We start from the raw sequence: 25,014 nt of genomic DNA, 5'->3' as shown, positions 1-25,014 counted from the left end.
AGACTCTGCACAAGGGAGCCGTTACAGCAAAGGCAGATGTAAACACACACACATCCACTCATTCTTTCAAACACACACAGGTTCTTTTCAATGCCTCTGTGCTTTCAGGTCTGAAGGCATATTCTGTCTCTTTTACTCTCTCTCCTTCTGTCACATTGCTGTTTTGAAAAGTAAGCAATCTAGACAAGGAAATCTTGGGGGTAAAGCTGGAGCTAGGCAAGTTATTCTCCCTTCATACAACCTACAATGGATTGGACAACTAACATTACTTGGTGCACCCACCGAATGGAAGAAGAAGCTGAACCCCTAAGGAGATATTTAAACAGCACTGAGGACTACTTAGCCTTTTTATACGGACCTAAACGGAGCCATCTGTTCCTGCCTATGACTTGGGTATATGCTTTGATCTTCATAGTTGGAGTGTCTGGCAACCTCTTAGTATGCTTGGTGATTCTCAAGCACAGAAACATGAAGACTCCCACTAACTACTATCTCTTCAGCTTGGCTGTTTCAGACCTGCTGGTGTTGCTCTTTGGAATGCCCTTGGAAGTCTATGAAATGTGGAGCAACTACCCCTTCTTGTTTGGGCTGGTAGGGTGCTACTTTAAGACTGCTCTTTTTGAGACTGTTTGCTTTGCCTCTATTCTGAGCGTAACCACTGTCAGTGTGGAAAGATACGTAGCCATTCTTCACCCCTTTCGGGCTAAGATGGAAAGCACAAGGCGACGTGCTCTAAGGATTATCATTGCCCTATGGATCCTGTCTGTCCTTTTCTCTCTTCCCAACACCAGCATCCATGGCATCATGCTGCAGTATTTTCCAAACCACACAGAGGTCCCTGGCTCTGCTACATGTGCTGTGGTCAAGCCCATGTGGATCTACAACTGCATCATCCAAGTGACCGCTTTCCTCTTTTATGTCCTACCAATGAGTGTCATTAGTGTGCTCTATTGCCTGATGGGGCTGAGAGTAAGTTTTGACTACATTATGTCCTGTCTCTGGATAACTTGTCTTTAATTCCCACCTCATCTTTCATCATCTCATCCCATATGTTGCTTTTTATTATTTAATCTTTTTCAGCTCACCATTTCTGAGAAGGGACAAAGGAAACAAAGTTCAAACTGCATGTGGAAGTAATGTTTTGAATCCTCTCCCCATTAACAATGCACTTCCAAATGGTTACAGTTTGCCAGCACTGTTTATTACATAACACTTGTTACTTTTTAGTTGCATCTTACTTTAGCATCCTTAGTAACTCTTATTGTATTCCCTCCATCTTTTCACATTTTGCAAAAGATTCACAAGTAGAATCTTTGGAGTCAATGGATTCAAGTAGTTAAACTTTTTTCTTTCAGTCTGATTTTCAACATGTTTACTCGAGTCATAAGTGAGTTCAGTGAGAATTAACTCCATACAGGTATGCTTAGGGAAATGAATGTGAAGTTGATGGAAAGCTGCCTTTCAATAGGCTGCAGAAACTTATGCTATGTGCCTTTAAATGAAATCAGAATAGAAGCAGTTCATATGAGTGATGCAGTTCTTCCCAGAACTGTATAATAAAACCACTTTCACAAGCACATTTGTTAGATAGGAAGCAGACAGGATTTCAAAATTAAAATTACACCAACACTGGATGATAAAGAAAGGGAACATTTGAGCTCATATATTCAAACAAAACAAACAAGATGATTCCCACTTTCATTAATGTGTCTTTCTGTGGTTTGATTTTTGCCGCAAAATGATTCCTTCTTCCTTCATATAGGTATGAAGTATGGTTTCAAAGGGAACCTGCTGGAATTGTTTAATCAAAACTTACTGTGAGGGTGACATGTTGGTTTACAGCTGTATCAGACACTTTTCAGAGAGTAATTTGTTTAAAATTAGGTCACTTCCTGAGATCAAAAGAAACACACAAGATCAAAGTTTCACCCAGTTCATATAAATAGGCACTTTGCTGTTGATTTCAAAAGTCCCCCCTTCCCTTTTTTTCTCTCCCCCTTATACTTTTGTAGTCTTTTGTAGTTTTTTATGTTAGATATTAAAAATAAAAAATTTTCAAAAAAAAAAGATTTAGGATTTTACCCATCATTTTAGCCCTTTTTATATACTTTTTCTGTACTATCCAGCACCCTGTCATGATTCATTCACTGGATTTCATGCTTAGGAGGCACTGGAAATAGAATAATTGACCTAAAAAAATACCTTTAATGTGATTCAGGATAGATTGTTGTGCTAGTTCCATACCAAAAAAAAAAATGTTCAGCAGTTAGGGACTTACTCTTTTCTGAACAGAACTTGCATATCATCATCACCATCACCATTCCAGTCTACCACCACATTCATTCCAGTCATTATGTCCTATTCTATGCCTTAGCTGCATTTAGAGGTCCTTATGAGGGTAGCAAGGAAGGGCTTATATTTTGTAAAATAAAAATTAAAAAATATATGCAACTTTATTCTGAAAAAGAACATTATGCTTTAACTGCAGACAAAGATGATCACTCAAAACACAAATCTTGTAAGTCAGACACACATGATATTATCAAATAAATACATTACCGATTGATTCCAGCCATTCTTTTCAACTTAAGTGTGAATTTGCTTTTTAAAAAAATCCTGAGGATCTCTGTAAGAAGTCAAAAATGACAAAACCTTAAAGAAAAACCTTTCTTCCTGAAGCACCTTGGGGCAATTAAAATATAGCAAAACTGTGTTCCGTTTAAATCATTATTGTGTGCTTTCTTCTTCATCAGCCTGCAGACAATACTCAGAAATAACAAAAAATGGTAGCACTTCAGTAAAAACTGGATTTCTTTAGATTAAAAAAATGAAAGCTTTTAAAAATAAGGCTGAAAATACCAGCTAAAGGCTAGCAACTGCTCTGCACTGATACATTCCAAAGGCACACGCAGCGATTTGTGCTGGGTTCTGAACTGAAGCTTGAAGTCTGCTGATTTATGAATGTTCTTCAGCAGCTAAAAACTTCAGTAAGCCGAATATTAGTGTTGAATATATTTAATCATGATGAATTGCATCAGTTTAGCTCACATGTGGAGATATATTCATCAAGACTTTCTTTTGCATGTGTGTACACATCTCAGCATACATTTGTATGTATGCCTATGCAGATAATGATTTATTCAGTATTTTTTTGCGCAGGAAAACACACACTGTATTGATGTCCCCATTATCCCTGCCACTGACAGCAAAGGTTATCATAATGGGTGTGAGATCAGCTTGGGCTGTGCCCTAGAGACAGCAGAAATAGTAGTATAACAGTCCAGAGAAGAGGTTCCTGAAAACTCTGGAATCCGTTGGACTAGATTTCTCTGATTTTGGTTAATTTCATCAGCATTAAAAAGGAAGTGAAACATGGCTAGCTGAATACATTTTAAGTCTTTAAATTGTGATTATGTTGCCAAACTCCTGTTGTGTTTTTAAGTTTAGGCAATAGAGAAATGAGTGCAATTTTTTCCAGGTATGGGCAAGTCAGAAAGAGAGTCAACTTTTCTGTCCTGTCTGTGATATTGTTATAGTGGAGTTGCACATGCTCAGAAACACCCAGATGAGGCATCATCACCCAGGAAACATTGGGTAATGTTTTGAGTACAAGTAAAGTAACTTCACAAGCTGTTCTAACCTAATTACAGCAAGTGAGTTATGATTCTCTTACTTTAGAAATCTGTGACCAATCCATCATCTGTGGTTCCTCCTGTGAAGAATGTATCACTGACCAGTCATTGTCTCACATATGAAGCAGGCTTGTACCAAGGTGAGACCATGAGTATGTAAGTTAGAATGATCTATTCTGAGGCAGGAACACTATAGAATCTCAGACAAAGGTCCTTCCTAGCTTCCACTATTCAAGATCCATTAATGGCAGAAACAGAGACCCAGCCTCCTGCAAAGTATGTGCTCCACCATGGAGGGTCCAGCAAAACGTGCAGGGTTTTAAAGGGGCTTTGGGGAATGGCTATTAAAGAATAAAGGAGAGCCCAAATGGCCTCAGAATGTCACCACAGAGGAAGGAAGAGCTCCTGCCTCGTCTTCAAGCCATTTCCCCATGTGAAAATATCAGGGGGGAAGGGTATTTCCTTGTTTTTACTGCCCCATGTGCACAGAATACTCCATATGGAACAGCAAAAACAGAGACCTCTCCCCATTCACTATTTTGGAAAACAACTTGAGGGGGGAGGAAGGAGTCCTTCCTCCCCCAGTGGTGGCATTCTGAGTCCATTTGGGCTCTCCTTTATTTTTTAACTGCCATTCCCCATACCTGCTGTGTGGCTGTGAGGAATCTGATCTGGTTCTGGGGAATCTGGGCCCAACTCTTTAAAAACCTGCATATTTAGCTTGACCTTGGGTCATGACCCCACAAATGCTCACCAGACTTAGAATTACCAGTGCCAAGTGAACCTTCACAAATTCAGTGGCACTTTCTATGTTCTTAAGTTTCTTAGAGTTTCAGTGTTCTAGTAGGGTTGCCAGGTCTCTCTATCCTCCCAGTGGGAGGGTTGGGACCTGGCACTTACCTTTTGCTGCCCCAGTTTGAATCCTCCACTCCAGCTGCAGCGTGATGACATTACTTCTGGTAGTGACATCACCACATTGAGTGTGCGGTGACATCACTTCCATAAGTGGCACCATTGCGCTGGCCACTCCACACAGGTCAGACTCGGCTGGTTTGAGGCCTAAATTGGCTCTAAACAGAGCACAGGGATGCTCCCACAGCCGGCGCAACAGGTGGGAGAGCGTGCACAGCATGCATTCCTGAGGTGCTTGCCAGTGGTGGGCAAGCTCCGGGAGTTTGCCCCCTCCCACCGATCGATGGGCGATCAGCAGACAAGGGGGCAAATCCCCAGGAGTTAGCAGGCACCTGGGAACCCTATGTTCTGGTGAAAGTGGAATGATAGAAACAGCTTCAGTATGTGGAAGCACCATATTCTTTGTATCATTTAGAAGCTAAACACAAAGACGTTAAATAACCTGTGACACTGTTTTCAGAAAAACAAGGTGACACTGATGGCCAGGCTACAAGTGACGAATGACACAGGTTGGACACTTGTCAGCTTCCCTCAAGTTTTGATGGGAAATGTAGGCAGCTTGGTGAAATGTTGGACAAGTGACAGTTGAAAAATTCATTGGACAGCAGTTGGAGAGCCAAGCTGTAAAACCAGGACACCTACATTTCCCATCAAAACTTGAGGGAAGCTGACAAGTGTCCAACCTGTGTCATTTGTCACTTGTAGCCTGGCCCTGGGAAGCAGCTCAATAAATCTATAGGAAGCAAGCTGGTTTGAGTTAAGAGCTTAAAACTCTATACATCGGTAGCTAATCTGAAATAGTTGAAACTAGCCACTTCTTTGATTATACAATTGTTCATCTATATGTACATCCCATATAATTGGCAGATTATCTTGAACAACCATCAGTAATGCATGGTTGATTTCTAGGCCTGATGCCCTATTGGGAAAAAGCCATGAAAGATTTTTTATTATTATTTATATATAAAAACACTTTTTAGTGTTTCACTTTGCATAATGAAGCATTTCACTTGCTCAGCTCATTTAGTACTATTTGCTTTTAACTACATTACAGGAGAAAAAAATATTTGCACCTGTGCAAACTGCATCACTCCTTTGCTTATGAGGATTACAATGCAAATATCTGTCCAGGTTGCAGCAACTTAGTGGCATCTCCCAGAGTTGTGCTCAGGCTTGCCATGCCTCTGCTGGTGGGGAGGACTTCATGCCACTAGAGAGTGCTTCCCGCCACTGCTCAGCTGTCCAACAGGGGGGAAATGGTGGGGAATCTGGGGGGGGGGGGGGGTGATGACAGGATCCAGACATGCTGACATCACTCCCCATGGTCCCAGAAGTGACATCAACATGTCACCGGGGGACATGTGGGGATATTTTGATGTTTGGAAAAACCTTTGTGGTTAAACCATATTAAGCTCGGTATGTTTACTTTGGGTGTCAGGCTCTATAGTCAACAAAGTTTGTTCTTGCAGTTGTTACTGTCATTGCATATTACCTTGTGTTTGATTGATGCATTTGGCTATTTTAGTTGAGATTTAGTTGACTATAATGACTTAGACTGTGTAATCTGCCATGAGAATCAGTGAGAATGGTCAACTAGAAAGAAAGAAAGAAAGAAAGAAAGAAAGAAAGAAAGAAAGAAAGAAAGAAAGAAAGAAAGAAAGAAAGAAAGAAAGAAAGAAAGAAAGAAAGAAAGAAAGAAAGAAAGAAAGAAATGCAGTATAATGAGGATTAGAAAGGGAAGAGATTCAGCTATTGATCCCAACAGCAGGGACAAGGATCTTCAAAGCACATATGGTTATAGTTCTTTTCCTCTAATAAAAGAAAGTATGGGATTGCTGTAAAGCCATTTATCAGAGATATATTGGTAAGCAATTAATTGAACCAAATTAAGCATTATCCTTCTAGATAATTAATTACCTGAGGTGAATTTATTGGTGCAAAATTTAAATTTGTAAACGTAAGAGTATCAGATCATATTTATCATAGATCCAGAGGAGTTAGCCGTGTTAGTCTGTAGTAGCAAAATCAAAAAGAGTCCAGGCATCTGATGAAGAGAACTTGATTCTCGAAAGCTTATGCTACAATAAAATAAAATTGGTTAGTCTTAAAGGTGCTACTGGACTCTTTTTGATTTAGATCATATTTACAGAGCCTATGCACATACAAGTTGTAATCATGTAGGCACTTTTGAGGCTCTTGGATTAAAATATGAAAACTGGGAATGGAGAAATCCATTCACAGTCCCCCTTATGTATTGTGAACTGATGGCACTCAAATGTCTTTGGAGCAGACCATATGAAAATTGTAGGCTGTTTAGAATATTTGCACTATAGTCCTAAACAGAGTTGAAATCAATGGGTTTAGAAGGTGAGTAACTTTGCTTAGGATTGTACTGTTGCCCTGCAATTCCATATGGGTTATGGCGGAGGAATCAAATGCACTTGGGAGTAAACACCACTGAACTCGAGTGGATTTCATTCCACCTAAAAATGCATAGGATTGAGTCAATGGAATATAGCAATCCTAATTGTACACCAGATAACATTTTTCTTTCTTTTTTGTATTAATTTAAACAGCTACAAGAGTGGCTGTTCAGTTAAGGTATGTTGGTTTTTCAAATGTTGTACCATTTTAATACATAAAATACATAATACACCCCATTTTAATACATAAAATTTTAATACACCCCACCTTTGGGGTGGGGAAGGTTCTCCCCACCACTGCACCTTGTTAATTTGTTTTATTATTTGTATATTGATTTTAGTTTTTCTTTTTATCAATTTTAACTGTTCACCGCCCAGAGCCCCTGGGATGGGCGGTATATAAATTGAATAAATAAATAAATAAATAAATAAAAATTTTACTTGCCATAAAGTCAAGTTAATTTGTCTCATGAGTTTAAAATTTGGAACAATTCACATGGAGAGTGGTTTAGTCTGGCCATGGGTTAGAAAAATACAGTGCAAAATGATTAAGTTCTAGCAGTTTAAAAAAATGTTCTTTCATCTTGAAAGTACTGAAAGTTTGTATTTGTCATTTTTTTTTGCATCCAAAATATACTTTCTCTTTGTCCTTTAGCTGGTGTATTCTATAACAACAGGGTTTTTTCTCACTGGTCTGATGAAAATCTATTATGCATTCACAAAGCTATCTTATATTGACTTATTAATTTAAATTAAATAAAATTTTTAATTATTTAATTGAAATTAGTAATGAATTAATTGAAATTTGAAGTAAGGGCCAGGTATGAATGCATACACATTTGTAAATTGATTTATTTATTTACAATTCTTTAAACTCCACAATGTTGGTTAAAACCAATATAAAAGACAAGACAGCTACATAAAAAATAACTTTTACAACTTTTACAACTAACAAACAATCAAAGATCCCTTAGGTAAAGTAAGCCTTCTCTACAGAATGTATTTCACAATCAAACGTGATAATTCAATTTTGCATAGTTTTTCAAAATCTTGGAGAGTAGGAGCTTTCCTCAACTCCTCAGGTGGGCCAACCCATGAGGTGGGCACTACTACAGAGAAAGCACATGTGCGGGCAGCTGTTGATTTTACCCAACTGCAGGGCAGTATTTATATGCCACCTTTCCACCCAATTTAGAACCCCCAAAGCATCAAGCAAAACTATGTTAAAAACAGACAAAAATATATACAATATTTAGAACAATTAAATAAAACTTATAAACACTCAAGCACACAAGCAGGGAGAAGGGCCAATGAGCATTAATGAGGGAATGGCAAACAAAACAAAAAGATCTTTATCCACTGGTGGAAGTCAAAGATAGGAGACAGACAAATCTCCCTGGCAAGGGAATTCCAAAGTCTGGGCAACATAACCAAGAAGATCTATTCTCAGGTTGCCACCTGTCTAGAAGGCGAGGTCACCCAAAGCAGGGCATCTGAAGATGACTGGAGTGGCCTGGCAGATTATTATGGGAGTAGTCAGTCCTTAAAGTGTTGTCCCCAAGCCATATAAGGGCTTTAAAGTGAATATCAGCACCTTCAATTATCCCAGAAGTAGATTGGGTACCAGTATAGGTACAAAAGGGTGGAAGTGATATGGTCTCTATAACCCACTCCAGTCAATGTTCTGATTGCAGCATTCTGTACCAACTGTAGCTTCCAGGCACTCTTCATGAGCAGTCTCACATACAGCACATTGTAGTAATCCAATCTAGATGTTACTAAGTTATGTACCACAGTGGCCATGTCTTTTTTGCCCAGGAAGGGCCACAGCGGGATCACAAACAAAAACTGGTAAAAGGTGGCCCAGGCCACCACTGTTACCAGTTTATCCAACAAGTGGCCTAGGTCTAGCAAGACCCACAAACTGCAGACCTCTTCCTTCAAGAACAGGAAACATCCTAATTCTTGGCCAGACCTTCTTCCATCATTAGCACCTCTGTTTTGTTGGGATTAAGTTTCAGCTAGTCAGCCCTTATCCATGAGGGAGCCACTGTAGCATAGTGGTTAAGTTGTTGGGTTGTGAATCAGCAGTACACTGGTTTTAATCCCACTATTGCCATGAGCTTAATAGGTGGCCTTGAGGAAGCCTCTCAGCCTCAGCTCTCCAGCTGTATTGAGAGGATAATAATAACACTGGCTTTGTTAACCATTGTGAACAGGAAACAAATCTGTCTAGAAGAGCAGCTCATTCATCATTATCTTCATCACCATCACCATCATATAACTGTGAGTCAGGGAACTTGCATCCCCTGACCCCTGTGGGTCAGGGGACTTGCATCCCATGTCTTATAAAGATGAGCCCCAAACCTCATCACTTTTCCCCTGATGGTCACTGTTGTTCAACTGATGGAGCCCAGCCAAACCCCCTTAGGGTCTATCACCCATAACAGACAAGATTGGGAAACTTCCTCTATCATTAGTTATGTTATGGTACTTTCCAGTTTTCACCATACGTATCGCACATAACCTCCACTATTTCTGCTATTAGGGTTTTATGAGCTCCTAAATGGAGTAGGCTATTTAATAACACTCAGCTGTCTCCTAGGTAGGGATGCTATTTCTTGGGAGGCACAAATCTGGGAAAGGGGAATGGCCCACCTAGGGTAAGGCCCAACCTAGGGCCCATCCACCAAATGTGGGACAGAGAGGTCAATTGATAGGGGCAGGGGGTCACAATGGAGAAAATCATACAGAAAGGGTGAAGACAAGGAACTAGAAAGGCAGAGACCTTAGAAAACATTGTTTAAGATGAGCAGCTGTTCTATGTACTTATAAGTCCCACAAAATGATAAGCCCATATGTGATAGCAGGCCAAAACAGATAAACCAACAATAGTCCAGAGATTTCTATTCTACTGTGAGCACAAACCAAGAACTAAAAGGGCATATAACTCAATCAGATGAGACCACTATAGTTTGCACATTTGTTAACATGTAACACACATCTATTCAGCGCGTTTGCTTGGTTTTTTTTTTCTTATTTAGTGGTTCATTTATATTGTGTAGATTTCAAGATGAAAATCAGATATAAAATTTCTAAATAAATAAATATTTAAAGAAATAAATGTTATTAAGTAATTCAGGAGTTAGCATTACGGAATTAGAATACGTTCTGGAAAAGAGCACGTCCATTTTACGTATGGAAAACACTGAGGCAAAATTTCCAGTTCAAAAGTTAAGTGCTGAATTCATAACTTAAAACTCAGGGCCAAGCTACACATGACGAATGACACTTGAACAGCAAGTGTATTTCTCCCTGTTCACTTGCCCTCCACTCAATCCACTTGCCGTTCAAGTGTCATTCGTCATGTGTAGCTTGGCCCTCAGATTCTTGCCATTCCATGGTGGTGGGCTGGGCAATGGTAGCAGGGCCAGCAGGTGGTCTGTTCCTATACCAGTAGAAGAGGTATGAGAAAGGCGAGGAAAAGGAAGAAAACTACCAAGACATGAATTCCCATACCTCTCTTTTCCCTCACATTCCCACTTTCCTTGGGCTAGATCTACACTAGATAACCAAAAGGGGGGAAACAACAATAAGATCTGTCTGTGACCTCCAATCATCCATTGTCCCTGTGTGCAATGAGGCTGTATTCATGCTAATCTGATCAAGGACCACAGAGAATACAGAATAATAAACAAGTGAAGAGGACAGAGAAGGAAGGCACAGTCTGCTTGCCCTCTCCATGTTGATTATATATGACATCAGAATGTATAAAAAAGGCTATTAGAGCTTCTATTGGATAGTACTAATAGGAACACATTTTGGGATGCTGTTAGAGATAAGTGCTGGCAATTTACTCCATTAGCCACCAGTTAAGGGCACATCCATCTGGTTAGTTATGTCTAAGTCCTACTGAAATCACTGGAAGTAAACTACATGCACAGTTAAGTACATTAGTTTTTTAATTTCAAGTACATACTTATTTCAAAATAATTTCCTTTGTAATCAATGGAATTGACTTCTAAGTTAATATGCAAAGGCTTAAGTTTTTCTGGATAGTGTCATAAGGGTGCAATCCTGACAAAAGCTAAAATCCCATTGTGACTTCCAATTTTACTTTATCCAGCAGGATTACATGCTTAAATAGGATACACTGTAAATTCCAAAAGCTATGCCCAGATGAAAGAAGAATATCTTTTAAAATCTGTTAGTAAATGTTAAATGCCATAAGGTTACTCACAAATATGACTATCTCAGTGGTACTCAGGGAAGAAGAAACATTTTGCCCTCCTAGTCAGAAGGATGAGACAAACACAAGGCATTGCCACTGAGGGCCAATGTATTAAATACAACATCAACTCTAAACTGCAGCAAAAGCCAACTGGCGGTACAGGTCAAGCCATGGAGTCACTCTGGGACCTCTGCCTTGACCTGTCTGGGTGACCCCCACTGCCCCGGGCGTGAGCCATTCTTGGAATGGCCTAGACCTGGCCGGCCAGGCAAAGGGTTCCCCCCCTCAAGCTCCTAAAGCCTCACCAGTACAGCATGAGGGAAGGACTTGCACCTGGGGTTCCCTGGAGGCAATCTGCACAGGTGGTGGTAGCCATGAAGCATACCATCCCTCCTGACAGACCCGTTCCCCCACTGATGGGGAATTGCAAAAGGGGTGCTCACCAGCCTGCTCCCTATTCCCCAACTTTCTCCTGCCAACACAAAAGGGCCAAGCCTCTGCTTAGGTCCTCACGCCCCACAGGTGGCCTAGTGCCAACTTGAGCCCTTGCCGCACATCATCTAAGATGTTGTTGGCCTCAATCAACAGGAGAACCCCATTGCTCCCGTAGGGGGTGTCAAATTCAGCTCTGATCCTAGGGTGTGGTAGGTAAATTCCTTGTCCCTCTCCTAATGCCTTCTGCATGGCCTTATTGGCCATACACCTAGCCCGAGCCTTACTGCGGGGAAGATCATTCCTTCCTATAAGTGTGTGTGTGTGTGTGGGGGAACTATTCCTCCCTCAAATAACGTACGTGGGAGAGGACCCTTCCATCCCCCAAACAGAAGTGGCAATGATTCACACAGCCCAAGCTGGGACCCACCATCCTGCTGGCTTGGTTGGCAGATCAAAATGCCCTGGCGCGTCGCCAGTGGAACTGTCACTGCCTCGGCACCCACCTCAGCAACCCGTCGAACCTAGGAAAACTCAATTAGCATGATGTTCAAAGGGAAGCAGGGGGACGTATTATTATATTTGAATACAAAACCCAACATTCAACAGAGACAAGGTAAAACTTAACCTTTAAACAGAAATGAGGCCAAAATTAACACTCAAACTGGAGCTGGCAGCCTGCTACTCCAGTTAAATTCCAAACAGGTGATCAAGTGTCCACCACCTCACTGGGCTGGGTCCCTTTTCCTGCTGTCTGCTGGGCTCCTCCACCCCCTGACCGTCTGCTGCCACCTCCCTGCTTGGATCCAGGGCAGGCTGCATAAGGATTAGGGCCAGAACAAGATGGGCACGCATGCCTATACTTGCCCACGAGGTCTAAAAGCAGCCATTATACAATGGCTCCCTTACACAAAATGGCACCCCCTGTTGCTGCCTACCCATGAGGGCTGGAAGCAGCCATTATAAAATGGCCCCCTTACACAAAATGGAGCCTGCTAATGTTCAGAAGGAGCCCTGAACCACCAGCCTTAATAGCTTGACAGCTTGGCACAACTCCTGAGAAACGTTCCACAGCCTGCAATGCCCTATGGCTGTTGCTTCAAATGGGGAGGGGAGGGGGGCATGTGAGGCAAAAGCCAGGGGAAAAAAAACAAGCTTGCCTGCACCCATGTGCATGTGCACTGCTCTGCACACAGTGCAAGCCTCAGCAACTAAGCTCAGCAGGGCTAAAATTCAAAAGAGGGGGATAGTCCCACAGCCTGGCATAACTTCTGAGCAATGTGCCACAGCCTGCAAACCTTATGGCTGTTGCTTTAAATGGGGAGGGGAGGAGGGAACACAAGGCAAAAGCCAGAAACTCCCCTCCACCTCACCTGCATCCGTAGGCGCGAGCACAGTTCTGTGTGATGTGCAGACCTCAGCAACTAAGCTTGGCAGGCTAATAAATCACAAAGGGGGGGGGGGGGGTGAAGACAAGATCTGGCAGCCCTTCCAACCCCAGAAGCTGTACCCCTGCCACGGCCATGCATGCAGCGCAGCCCTGGCAACAAACTGCGCTGTTGCCCTGTCGTGCTTGAGTGATCTCTGGTGAGCGACCTCTGCTGCTCTTTTGCCACCAGGAAAGGAGAGGCAAATCAAGTACCACTGCAGCTCCCTACACATGAGTAGGGGCAACTGACTCTGCCCTACTCGCATCGTCCAGGAGCTATTCCATGGATCGGCAAAGAGCAGGAGCCCAAAAGCACCTCCTGCTCCATCCGATTGCATAGAGCAACTGAAGCCTCAGGGGCAGAGACGACTCCTGTGGTGCTTGTCTCTGCCCCTGGCTTGAAGCCTGGATGCCCAGGAAGAGCCGTCTGCCTCCTCCTCCTTCCGAGGAGGCAAACTTCGTCCCCCGGCTTAAGCTGCTGTGCAGCTGCCGGGAAGGGGCCACATTCCTGTGGTTTATTTTTCAAGTAAACTTCCATGTCACAATAATAAATACTGTGCTGCTTTTACTAGGATAAATATTGTTGAGACAGAAAAACAGCAACTAAAGTGTTCAAGCAAATTTAGCAGACATTAGTTGTTTTGCATGTTATGGCATTGAATGCATAAACATAAAAAAGAATTAAAACACTTTTCTGTGGAATATATTCCTCAGTGAAAGAATCTGATAATCTGATAAATGACAGCAGTGATTTTATATTGACCACAATTTTAAAAAACCTAAGCATTTTATATAGTGCAATAAATCATACAGCATAAAGCAGAAGAAAAATGAAGGCAAAGCCTACAGAAGTAGCAGGAAACATCTATTGTGCTGCCAGCAAAGCATATTGTCTCTGTTTGTTCTTGGGTATGAAATGACGCTTTAGTATACATCACCATTTCTCAGTCTAGGAATCCCTCAAAGCGCACAAGATTATTCCAGAGGATTCATACTTTTTCTGCAAGTCGACAGGGTAAGCCCTCAAGCTAAGATAATGTATATTCTAGGAATGGAGATAGGGAATCTGACTTGGGGGAAGGGGACAGACTCAGCTCTCCACCCTTTTTTGAAGGGTGGGAGCTCATAGAGGCATTACTGCCCACTATCACTTAGGGCCAAGCTACACATGACGAATGACACTTGAACGGCAAGTGGATTGAGTGGAGGGCAAGTGAACAGGGGGAAATACACTTGCCGTTCAAGTGTCATTCGTCATGTGTAGCTTGGCCCTTAGTTTCTAGATCACCTCACAACACTATCCAGAAAAAAAATTAACCTTGATTAGTTGCTAGGATCAAATAGTTTATTAATAGGAACTTTTATTGATGGCACCAATGAGCTACAGTCCTAGTCCACTCATTATAGTTACTTTCTGTATAAAATAGAACTGTTTCTTTATTTTTCAATGCAACAGATGTTACCATAGAGACAGTGAGATGACACTAGGCATCCATAGACACTTATATCCAGTGCTGGTTTTCAAATGAATACCAGACATTCGTGATGCTGATTTTGGGCATTTCTGTGAGTAGGGCAAGTATTTTCATCCAGGATCCTTCCCAGTCTGATCAACCAGCCTTTGGCTAGAAATTATTGACCAACTAGCAACACAGCCCGTTGTAAAAACAAATACAACGGGCTCTAACAGCAGGGCTTTGGGAGGGCCGTGCCAGCATGGCCCTCCCGAGGCTCTGCCACCAACAGAGGCAGTAGGAAGGCCTCTCAGGAAGGGAGCTTCCCGTGCTGCGCCTCCTTGCTGGCTCTGCAGGCAGGCCTCTGAGGGCCACAGAGCCGGCAGGGAGGTGTAGCATGGCCCTGCAGCTGCAGAGGTGGTGGGAAGGAAGTGCAGGGAGGGATCCCTCCATGCTGCACCTCCCCACCAGCTCTGCAGGCAGGCCTCTGAGGCCGCAGAGCCAGCCAGAAGGTGTAGCATGAATCAGCTGAGCATGGTAAAAGCCTTCTCCTTGCCCAGCTGAGTGATGGGCAGGCAAGTGGGCAGGCAGGTGGGCTCCACCCCTCCTTGCCTGTGGATCAGCTAGGCAGGGAGAAAGTCTTCTCCCTGCTCAGCTGAGTCATGAGCAGGCAGGCTCCACTGCCCCCCTTTGCCCTCGAATCAGCTGGGCAAGGAGAAAACAGTAGTTCTTCCACTTTCTCCCTGCCCAGCTGAGGCAGCGGGAAGGCCCAGCACCTTCCTGCAGCCAAGTAATAGGAAGGCAAACCATTTTGCACCCACTCCTTATCCTTGCATTTTACACGTGCAGGGATAAGAAGTGAGTCTGAGGGCCAAGCTACAAGTGACGAATGACACTTGAACAGCAAGTGTATTTCTCCCTGTTCACTTGGCCACCACTCAATCCACTTGCCGTTCAAGTGTCATTCGTCACTTGTAGCTTGGCCCGTAGGCAACACAGTTTGCCTTGTATGTCTTAGGATAAGGAAATGCTTTGTTCTTTCTGGTACAACGTTCCTTCAACTTCCAATCAAGGGGTCAATCTGAAAAACTTGGGTCAGGGCCTTTAGAGCTGTGGCTCTGACAAATCAGCTACTTCCGAGACCCAGTCTTGTGTAACATTTAACATTTTTTAAAGCCTGATTTTAAAGTAGACCTAACTGAGCTACAGCCCCTTTCTACGATTATTGTATTGTTTTGAAAAGAAGAGAGGAGAGGAGCTTCTATGAGATATGTGTACTTTGGACTTTGGAAGGGGATTCTCTGGCATGTTGCACTGGCAAGTATTGGTAAGGGAAGAAGTGGGGGAGGTCCACCAAAAAATTAAATTTCTTTCATATTCAACAATTAAAACACAAACCTTACAAAACAATACAAAGATGTTCTTACCTTTCACTAAGAAGCACTCATCGTTAGTAAGTAAATGCAAAGATTTCTGCTTTCCTCTCAAGGAGTCCATTAAATATTATAATTTTGAATTATTTTAAATTTATTTTAGTTCATACTGGTGGATGCTAGACAAAGCCATAGTCTCACAACCTAGCAAAATTTAACTGTGATTAAGATTGAATCCTGTGCCAGATTTCAATAGAGTTTGCTTCCATGTAGTTGTGGCTAAGATCAGGTAGTCCCGCTGAAGAGACACAATGAAACTGCAATCCAATCCTTCATATGTTTACTTAGAATTAAATATTACATGTGTTGAAATGGGTAGATACAAGAAAATAATTTGGTGCTGTTGTATCTGCTTAATTACTTTGTTTAGAAGTTCCTTCCTGTTGTGAGCCAAATGATATAAAATTATGATGTATCTTCAGGAAATTTCCTCATCCCTCCCCCTCACTATTGCCAGCAACCCCCTCCTTCCGAAATTTCAGGGCAAGTTGCACTTTAACCTGGCAAATGAGGACTGGAAGAGGATGAGCTGCTGGCACAGGAGGGAAGCAAAGTTTTGGGAATTCTCTGGTAGCTCTGAGCAGCCTTCTTGCCATATTCTGAAAGAGGAATGAAAAAAACAGCTGAGCAGAGATTGTTAGAGTAGAAAGCCATGAAGCCTTACTATTTATTAATTCATTGGGTCAGGTCAGGTGCTATTGGATCAAGCCCAGTTCTGCACAGCCACTGTGAAGCACAGTAGGGCAGCTGCGGTGAATGCTGTGTGTGAACGTGCCTGTGTGTGAGTGTGGAAGGGGCAAGTTATTAAAATACCATTTCCGCCCCCCCCATTACCACCACAATCTCCTCCCCCACCCTAACTTCTTAATATCTCATGTTGTGCAGTAGTTTTAGGCACAGTTCCATGTATGGAAGCCCCACTCCTTACCTCATGACTTACTCCCCAAAAATATATTTAGGATCAGTCTGCAGGATATTTCTTTTTTAAAAAAGAAAGAAAAAGAAAAAAGCCCTTATATCGATACAGCAATATAAGCATGCGCAAAATATAAAAGGGTATGTGTGTGCTGTGATGCCACAGATGATGACAGCACCCTTGCTTGAAAATCATGATTATTTAAGGCATATGCAGAACAAAATAAACTGACTCCACAACTATAAAAGTGCAGAGGGGAAGGTGGACTTGCAGAAGAATTGTACTCAAACCAACTACAATCCTTATGGATTGACTTCTATGAAAATCAGGAATAATTCAAAAGTATGGAAAAGCACATCCAAGTCTCAGTTTAGGCCAGGGTAAAAGAGGGTGTTTAATTTCTTGATAAATTCTAATTCCGCACTTTCACATCGTATTCCCCTTCTGAAATCTATTTATAGAACAGTGACTTTCAGATCTGCAACAGTATGTTCAGGAAGATCAAAATATCCCCACACTGGTTTCTGAATGTTGTGATTTCTTATGTCAGATTTGTGCTCATTGATATTTTCACTATTAGGAAAAAGGTTAGATAAAGAAAAGAGCTGGCAGTGCAATTGATTACCTCCCTATGTCTTGATGATGGAGAGGACCCTCAAGTCATAGCTGACTTATAGTGACCCCTGGTGGAGTTTTCATGGCAAGAGATTAACAGAGGTGGTTTGCCATTGCCTATTTCTGCAACCCTGGTCTTCACTGGAGGTCTCCCATCCAATTACTAACCAAGGCCGACCCTGCTTAGCTTGTGAGATCTAATGAGATCAGGCTCACCTGGGCTATCCATGTTTTACACCTGAAATAAAATAGGGGTTGTCAGATTGTTTTACATGGAATCTCATTAAACTAAGAAAGTAACATTCTAAGTATTTCTATAATATAGATCAAATCAAAACATTCCACCATAGTGTCTCAATCAAAATAAATTCCTAACGAACGCTGGTTCATTGGCCATGGACACTCACGAACTGCCAGTTCACAAACAGATGATCAGGCAGTTCGTGGGGTTTTTTGGTTCGTAATGCGGTTCGTGCCCATGTCTAGTTGCAACCAGCTATCCCCTTATAATAAGCAGTCATGTAAGTGATCTTTGTGTGTGAGCAAAGCAATACAGAAAGAGAAGACTCATGCAAGACTGCAGATCATCTTTCATGAAAAGAAAAAATTTGAACAAGTATTTTTAATGTACAGAAGGACATAATTTATTAAGGGTTTCACTGAAAAGAAATTCCATTTGTTTTGGATCCAGGGTTTCTGAAGGAACCATGTACTGATTTTTTTTTCTGAATGGGACATTGCCAGCTTGGATCTAATCTGTTTTTTCTGATTATCATGAGTTTTGGCCCCATTCTTTGCAATCTGGGCTTCCACGTTTTGGGGGCATCTGTTTTTGCAACACCAAAATTGCACAGAATACAATCTTCTCTCTAAACCATTGAGTTTTTCCTCAGTTACACTACACACACAACAACAACAATGGACCCTGAAGAAGGTGAACGTCAGAGGGTACACACTATGGTGGGAAACGGCCTGGCAAAGAGGTAGAGGTGTGGTGGTATTAAGAACAGTCATTCTTTTTTTCTTTTTCTATAGTACCAATTAGCTTTACATGCTGCTGTTGCCTGTTGGTGCCATGTTTCCCTGTGCTTTGTAGTTTTGTTCCCATAATAAGCATGTGTTTTCGCATTAATTGCCAACAATCTCTATCGCCCAAGTGCAGGCAGACTCCATGATTGTTTGGATCCCCGCATCCCACTCTGTCTAAGTTTTCTGTTTTCTGTGAGCAGGCAGGATTGTATTTGAAATGGCAGAGTAGGCAAATGGCTCGCAGGAATGGGGGGGGGAGTAATCCTAAGCAGGTCTGCTCACAATTAAGTCCCATGTTATTCAATAGTGCTTATTCCCAGGGAAGTGTCTTTAGAATTGCAACCTATGATTGAAATCTACACATCCCCCCTTCAAAACATTTCCAAAAGAAGCAGGGTGGGGGTGTCTCCACTTGTGAGGACTTGATTGGCAGGGAGACAATGCCATTGCATTGCTCACATTCCTCCTTCCCACCAACAAAGTTAATTAATAACATAAAGGCTCCCTATGGATCCTATTGGTGAATGCCATTAAGGGAAACAAGATGCTGCCATGCAGACCCAGTGCCTACCTGCTGCTGATGCCACTGCGAGGTAAGAACCAAAAATGAAACACACAAACTTTTTGGTGGAAGGGTGTTGCCACAATTTAGTTTCCTGGTTTTGGCTCAGCTTACTAGAAGCTCGTTCTTTCATTTGTACATCCCTAGGCTTTATTTTGGAGCATTTGTACATTTTATTTTGTTCTCCTCACTCCTTCATTGTTTTTCTTTGGGGGGGAGTCTTATACACTTTGGGCTGTTGATTTGCATGTGTACATTTTCTGTCTCCTGTGATTTCAAAAATATTACACCACCTTGTATTAGCTATATTATCTTGGTGCCAGTTTTTCATGCAGTCCCAGTGGGCATTTGAATAATATATTGCTGAGCCTTTCAGATTTATTGAACTCTTTGAAATTGTGAAAAATTCCAATATACTGACAACAGTTTTCAAAACACTACAAAATGGTTTCTGCGGCTTCTTTTTTCTTCTCCCCCTCTCAAGTACTTTTTGATAGCACCCTAATTAAAAAGAGTGACTTTCTTTACATTAACAGTTTTTCTTTCAATTCAGATCTGGGAAAGAACAGTCTTTACTTACTGAAAAGTACTGGAAAACAAGGTGATATGTAGTCAGACACAACAGTCACTAAAAAAACCACTTGTTCTTCTTTGCTTCTGCTCTAAAAGTTATGTTCACAACTTTAAAAAAAATCTAGAGTTGCTTAGATAACTCTGTTTCACCTGACAAACATCTCAGGTCAAATTAAATGTTGGAATGTACCCTCAGCCACCTTCTACCATAATATGAAATCATTTGGTTATCTGTATAAAGAGAGTAATATCCTTTTCTAACATTTGTTTATATATTACTTCACAAGGAGTTTCCAAAGAGGGCTGGAATCCATTATGCAACTTTCATTGTTTAACTTTCAAGTCTCTAAACTAGTAACTCACAAAGACAGGATCGAAGAAATTTTTCTTTGACTTGAATTTCAGAAATGTTATCCATTTTGTTTCTGGTGCAATGTCCCTAAGCTTTAACCTAACTTTCCCCCCCTTATTGCCAGCTAAAAGGAGACAGGTCTTTGGAAACAGATGAAATTGGAATGAATGTTCAAAGGCCATCCAGAAAATCAGTTACTAAAATGCTATGTAAGTAATGGAATGGAGTATCATAAGAATTGTGAAAGCCAATACAGGCCCAATGGGGGGGGGGAGCCGTTTGGCCTGGGCCTCAAGCTCAAAGGGGCATCAAATTTAAACATGTTTTAGCATGGTTTTTACTTGTCTCACTCTTTTTTAACACCTTATGTTGTTTTCATGTGTCATGTTTTATTGTTATTATGGATAGGGACCCACATACATACATACATACATACATACCCTGAAAGGCTATAACCTAGTCTGCTCTAGGTAGCCATTGGTGCCCTTACTCTTATCAAAAGAAAAGGAGTTTTTGGAACGCTCACTGCCTCACCCATGAAAATGAAGAGATCATAGTTAGGCCTATTCCATTAATTCATGGTGGCTCACAAAGTCAATAAAAATATAGTAACTAAAAATAAGTCTCCTATTTACTTAAGCCTACCCACCAGATTGCTACTGAAATGAAGAGGATTATCATTGCTTCCAGACTGTGCTCTGTCTCAGACTCTGAAGAACTTCTGAAGAGAGAAAGATTTCAAGACTGCAATAATACAATAGCAGCTCTATGCGCCCTAGATTTTTAAACTGATATATAAAATGGGTGCTAGGAAGCTATTCAAGTTCATCTTTGGGATGGTGATTGAAAAGGATATAATCTTTAAACGATGCAGTGCCCCATCTTATAGGATATACCTACCACTTTGAACTGTATCCAGTTACAGGAAGTTAATGATGGGCCCAGAGCACTGATGTACTAATGTACTGTCCTCTTAAGAAGGAAAACCATGACATTGTGAGCAGAATCTAAGTAGTTTTCAAGGCAATCCCTCACAGATGAATTTTTAGTGGCCAAATCTTATACTAAAGCATAGAAGAATAGAAGTTGTTCAACACAGTGCTTGTTTCACATTACGGAAACTGAAAAGCTTTCTTTCCATAATCTAGGCCACAGAACAGATCATGCAAACAAATGTATACCTTGGTACCACTAGATGCTATTATTCAGTTCTGCCTTGTTGTAGAACAAAAAAAAAGATGCAACTCTATCAGTATTCTGAAACAAGGCACTCAGTTCTTGGTGAATAACCACCCAAACTTCACCAAGACATATGAAAACAAAGAAAAAGAAGGAACTGGGAAGAAAAACACAGTAATCCCCAAAACATAGACCCCCCCCAACCCATTGTTATGCAATTGTTAGAGTTTTGGCCCTGGATCTGCACCTTTTCCACCCGCTGGTAAGTTTCACCTGTGCATGCCCCCCCACAAGCCCTCCATCCCCCTGCTGAAGTCTTTCTCTTCTCCAAATCCTTGCAGGGCCCCTGCTTGTCTATTCTATTTTCTCTTCTGGTCAACACAGAAGTTATAGCAGAGATGCTAATGAATGATTCAGTGTATATGGAGTGGGAATGAGGAGTGAAAGTGGCAATGGCAAATTCCTAAAGAATCTTCAGGATTGCTTTATAAAATCATTAATCTTTTCATTTTTTAAGCTTTTTTATCTATAAGCATCCACACTGTAACTGACATTTGGTACTGTGGTTTTAAACATATTCTTTAATGGGGAAGCTAGATGTTTTGCTTACTACAGAGCTGTAATCTTCTTTGGGAATATGGGGTATACTAATGCAACACCACCATTCCAAACTGCAGGACAATGAAGAAGCTGCCATTTCCCTGAAGTAGAAAATAGTACATGACCTGCCAATGCTATTACATTATTTAAGATCATGCAATGCATTTAACCTCTTTTATACATTAGACATTCAAAGCAACATCTGTATATGGTTAAAAGGATGTTATAATGATGCCTGATGCTCATGTTTGCCTCATACGAAACTCTTTTAGTACTCAAATATCTGTGAATGAACCAGACTCATCTGCAGTTCATTCCCAGAACACCTAGTTTGAGAAAGGTATGCTGACACAGTATTGATCATCCCAAATGTGCAAAATATAACCAAATGTCCCATAAGAAATAATTATCTAATATATAGTTCCCAACAAGCTCTGTACTGGCATCATTAATACCATTAGCTCATTTAAAGTTTACTCATTCACATTGGAAAGCTCAAGAACTTTCAAAACCAGCACATTTATTTTATCTCACTAATAAAAAATCAATGCCATCTCACAGAACACTAGTAGACTAATATAGATGCTGCATTTCACCTCAAGTTATAAAATAATTTTATCATGTGTGGGTGGAACATAAATGATTAAACACAAATGTTATAAAAGACAATTACATGATATTTCCATTTGATGGGGTGGGAAGCCATACGGAGCATTCATTCATTTTATTGAATCACCTGAGTTCAAGTCAGTAGAATGGAAGACAGTTATATTTTGCTTCCTACTCTCTCTTCTCTGAGACAGTTGTCCTAGTTATCGTATTTGCTATCTGCTGGGCTCCATTCCACACAGACCGACTCTTCTACAGCTTTGTTGTACGCTGGACAGAATCACTTGCCAATATATTCAACTTAATCCATGTGGTGTCAGGTAAGTCTTTCTTATCAGAGTACAATAATCAACAGTACCTTAATAGGCTTAGAAGGGTTTAACTCCACCCAAACTACAGGCAAAACCATGAGAAGAAAAAATTCTGTCCGTTTCCACATGGCTTACCTTGTTCCGGAAAACAGCAAAATCTCACACGAAATTGCGCAAGAAGATGCTGTTATCACGCAAAATTGCACGAGATTTAGCTGTTTTCCGGAACAAGGTAAGCCGTATGGAAATGGCCATTATTGTTTTATTCAGTCATTGTCCAACAGTGGTCAAATGATCTTCCAATAAACTAACAGATGATCTTGAAAAATGTTTACAGGTAATTAATATCAGTTGCAAGATGCAAAACATGTGACAGACCACCATTCTTGCTTTTTCTACTTCCTATTAATAAATTGTCTGGAATTCACAACTTGTCATAGATGCATTTGTTAGCGCTCCAGCTGTCATGAGAATTCATTATACTTTACAGTCATTGGCAAGTTATATATAATTACAAAGTTTCAAGCTGCATGTGAACATAATTGAACAGTAATGTACTAATGCCAGTATATTTGCAAATAGAAGCATTACCCAGAAATTTGCAGAAAAATCACTTTTACAAAAGCTAAAATGTGCAGTATTGTGGCCACCACAGCATGCTGCAATATAGGTGCTAAAAGTTGACCAGATAGTTTCATATTGTTTTGCTTAGAGGAGGGGCCCAGGGCATGTTACAGTTAGTAAACAGTATAAACAATAATCCCATATTATCATTACATATTAAAATAATCAGCAAAAAAATGATTCGTAGAAAGCTTGGGCAAGCATTTCTTTACCTGGCACTGCAACTATAACAGATCTGCCATCATTGTGAGACAGTGGCAGAAGTCTTGTTCATAACAAAAAAAATCCTTTGTCTTAATTGCTTTATATCAAGATTAGAGCATTTTACTCTTTTCAGTTTTTGCTATTAGAGAATAACTGTCATTATATCAAATGTAAATGCCTTTAATTGGGTAGCAAAAAAAGTATCAACCAATATACTTGGTTTCTGTCAACTGAGGTTAGCACTGCATGTATAACTTACTAATTGGGCTTTACTCTCTATTCCTCTTTCTTTTCTTTCAGGTGTTTTCTTCTATCTGAGTTCTGCTGTGAACCCCATAATCTACAACTTGCTGTCCCGGCGATTCAGAATGGCATTCCTCAGTGTTATCTTTCCCCAATGCAAACACTTGCAACTCAGACACACTACTAGTCACCTCCCACCCCAGAGGAGCATCTTCATGTTGGGGGAACGTAACACAACGGGGTCTGTTGAAGACAGAAGTCCACCATGCATGCACAGGTCATCTGTCTGTAGTTCTCATCTTTCTAGTGGTGTGTGACTGTGACACTTTCCACATGTCTTCCCAGATGTGCAGCCATTTATCCATACTACACAGCTGGGGAAACATTTAAATGAACTGACAAGGTAGGTGGGTCTGAGCTGTATGAGTTTTTCCCAGGAAATTGTGAGCACTCATTCGGAGTCCCAGTGATTGAGTCCTGTTCACATGTGTGGGACACAGAAATGTATTTCTTCTTTCTTGAGAACTGGTCATGGACAGGATAAGTGGCTCTCCCACCACTCAGAGGTTTTTGAAAGGGCACATTTGTTTAATAATGAAGGATGTGACATATTTTAAAGATGGTGAGATAAGTAGGAGCCAGGTAGGTCTTGGAGAGTGAATGAACCAGAAAAGGGTCTCAGGAGAGCATAACTGAAGGATGATCTGAAGGAAGGTCTGCAATCATCATCTTTGCCAATATGTCTTCAATGTCTTCAAATATTTTCTGTGTACAGAAAGGTGTTGAACATGTCACAGTGAGAAATTCGGGAGGAATAAAGGAGGCAATTATTTTTCAGATCAATCTTTTCCCCTACAGTTGTAAAGATCCTAGTGGAATTGTAAAGCGCTAAAATCAGCAAGAACTAACAGTAAGCTAAGCAGTTCTTCATTTTAAGTACAAAACAAATACAAACCTTTCCTAGAAATAGATTGAAAGGTAATGGCTATTCCCAGTGAACTTGATCTTCCCATCTCACTTGTCTCCTCTCTACATAATGGGATAATCTCTAAATACCTAAAGGGCAAAAAAGGCTTATCCTGAGAGCATGAAGTGAAGATTATTAATCTATGCCACAGACAATATTAGCTTCAGATTTCTTACGGATGAACTTAGACATGCTTGGAACTGTAAGTGGAATGAAGCCATTTTTTCCAACATATTATGAAGAATGAGCAGAAGAATGCTTCAAACCAAGAAAGAAGTAGAACT

At 41.0% G+C, this 25,014-nt stretch overlaps 1 protein-coding gene across 1 annotated transcript; it reads left to right on the top strand.

The window, feature by feature from the left end:
- Positions 1-246: 246 nt before the first annotated feature.
- NMUR2 (neuromedin U receptor 2) lies at positions 247-24,080 on the top strand. The gene is made up of 4 exons (XM_054978708.1): positions 247-969; positions 20,118-20,202; positions 22,576-22,701; positions 23,821-24,080. Exons 1-4 carry the CDS (start codon positions 247-249, stop codon positions 24,078-24,080), a joined length of 1,194 nt encoding a protein of 397 aa, XP_054834683.1.
- The last annotated feature ends 934 nt before the right edge of the window (positions 24,081-25,014 follow it).

Source organism: Eublepharis macularius, chromosome 4 (genome assembly GCF_028583425.1).
Source record: "Eublepharis macularius isolate TG4126 chromosome 4, MPM_Emac_v1.0, whole genome shotgun sequence".
Taxonomy (NCBI): domain Eukaryota; kingdom Metazoa; phylum Chordata; class Lepidosauria; order Squamata; family Eublepharidae; genus Eublepharis; species Eublepharis macularius.
The sequence above is the reverse complement of the archived record's forward strand: the minus strand, read 5'-3'. Positions and strand labels throughout refer to the sequence as shown.

Coding starts and splice junctions, on each gene's coding strand:
- NMUR2 (XM_054978708.1), top strand. CDS start 247: ATGGATTGGACAACTAACATTACTTGGTGCACCCACCGAATGGAAGAA. Junction 20,203..22,575: donor ATCAGTTACTAAAATGCTAT/GTAAGTAATGGA, acceptor TCTCTGAGACAG/TTGTCCTAGTTATCGTATTT. Junction 22,702..23,820: donor CTTAATCCATGTGGTGTCAG/GTAAGTCTTTCT, acceptor CTTTTCTTTCAG/GTGTTTTCTTCTATCTGAGT.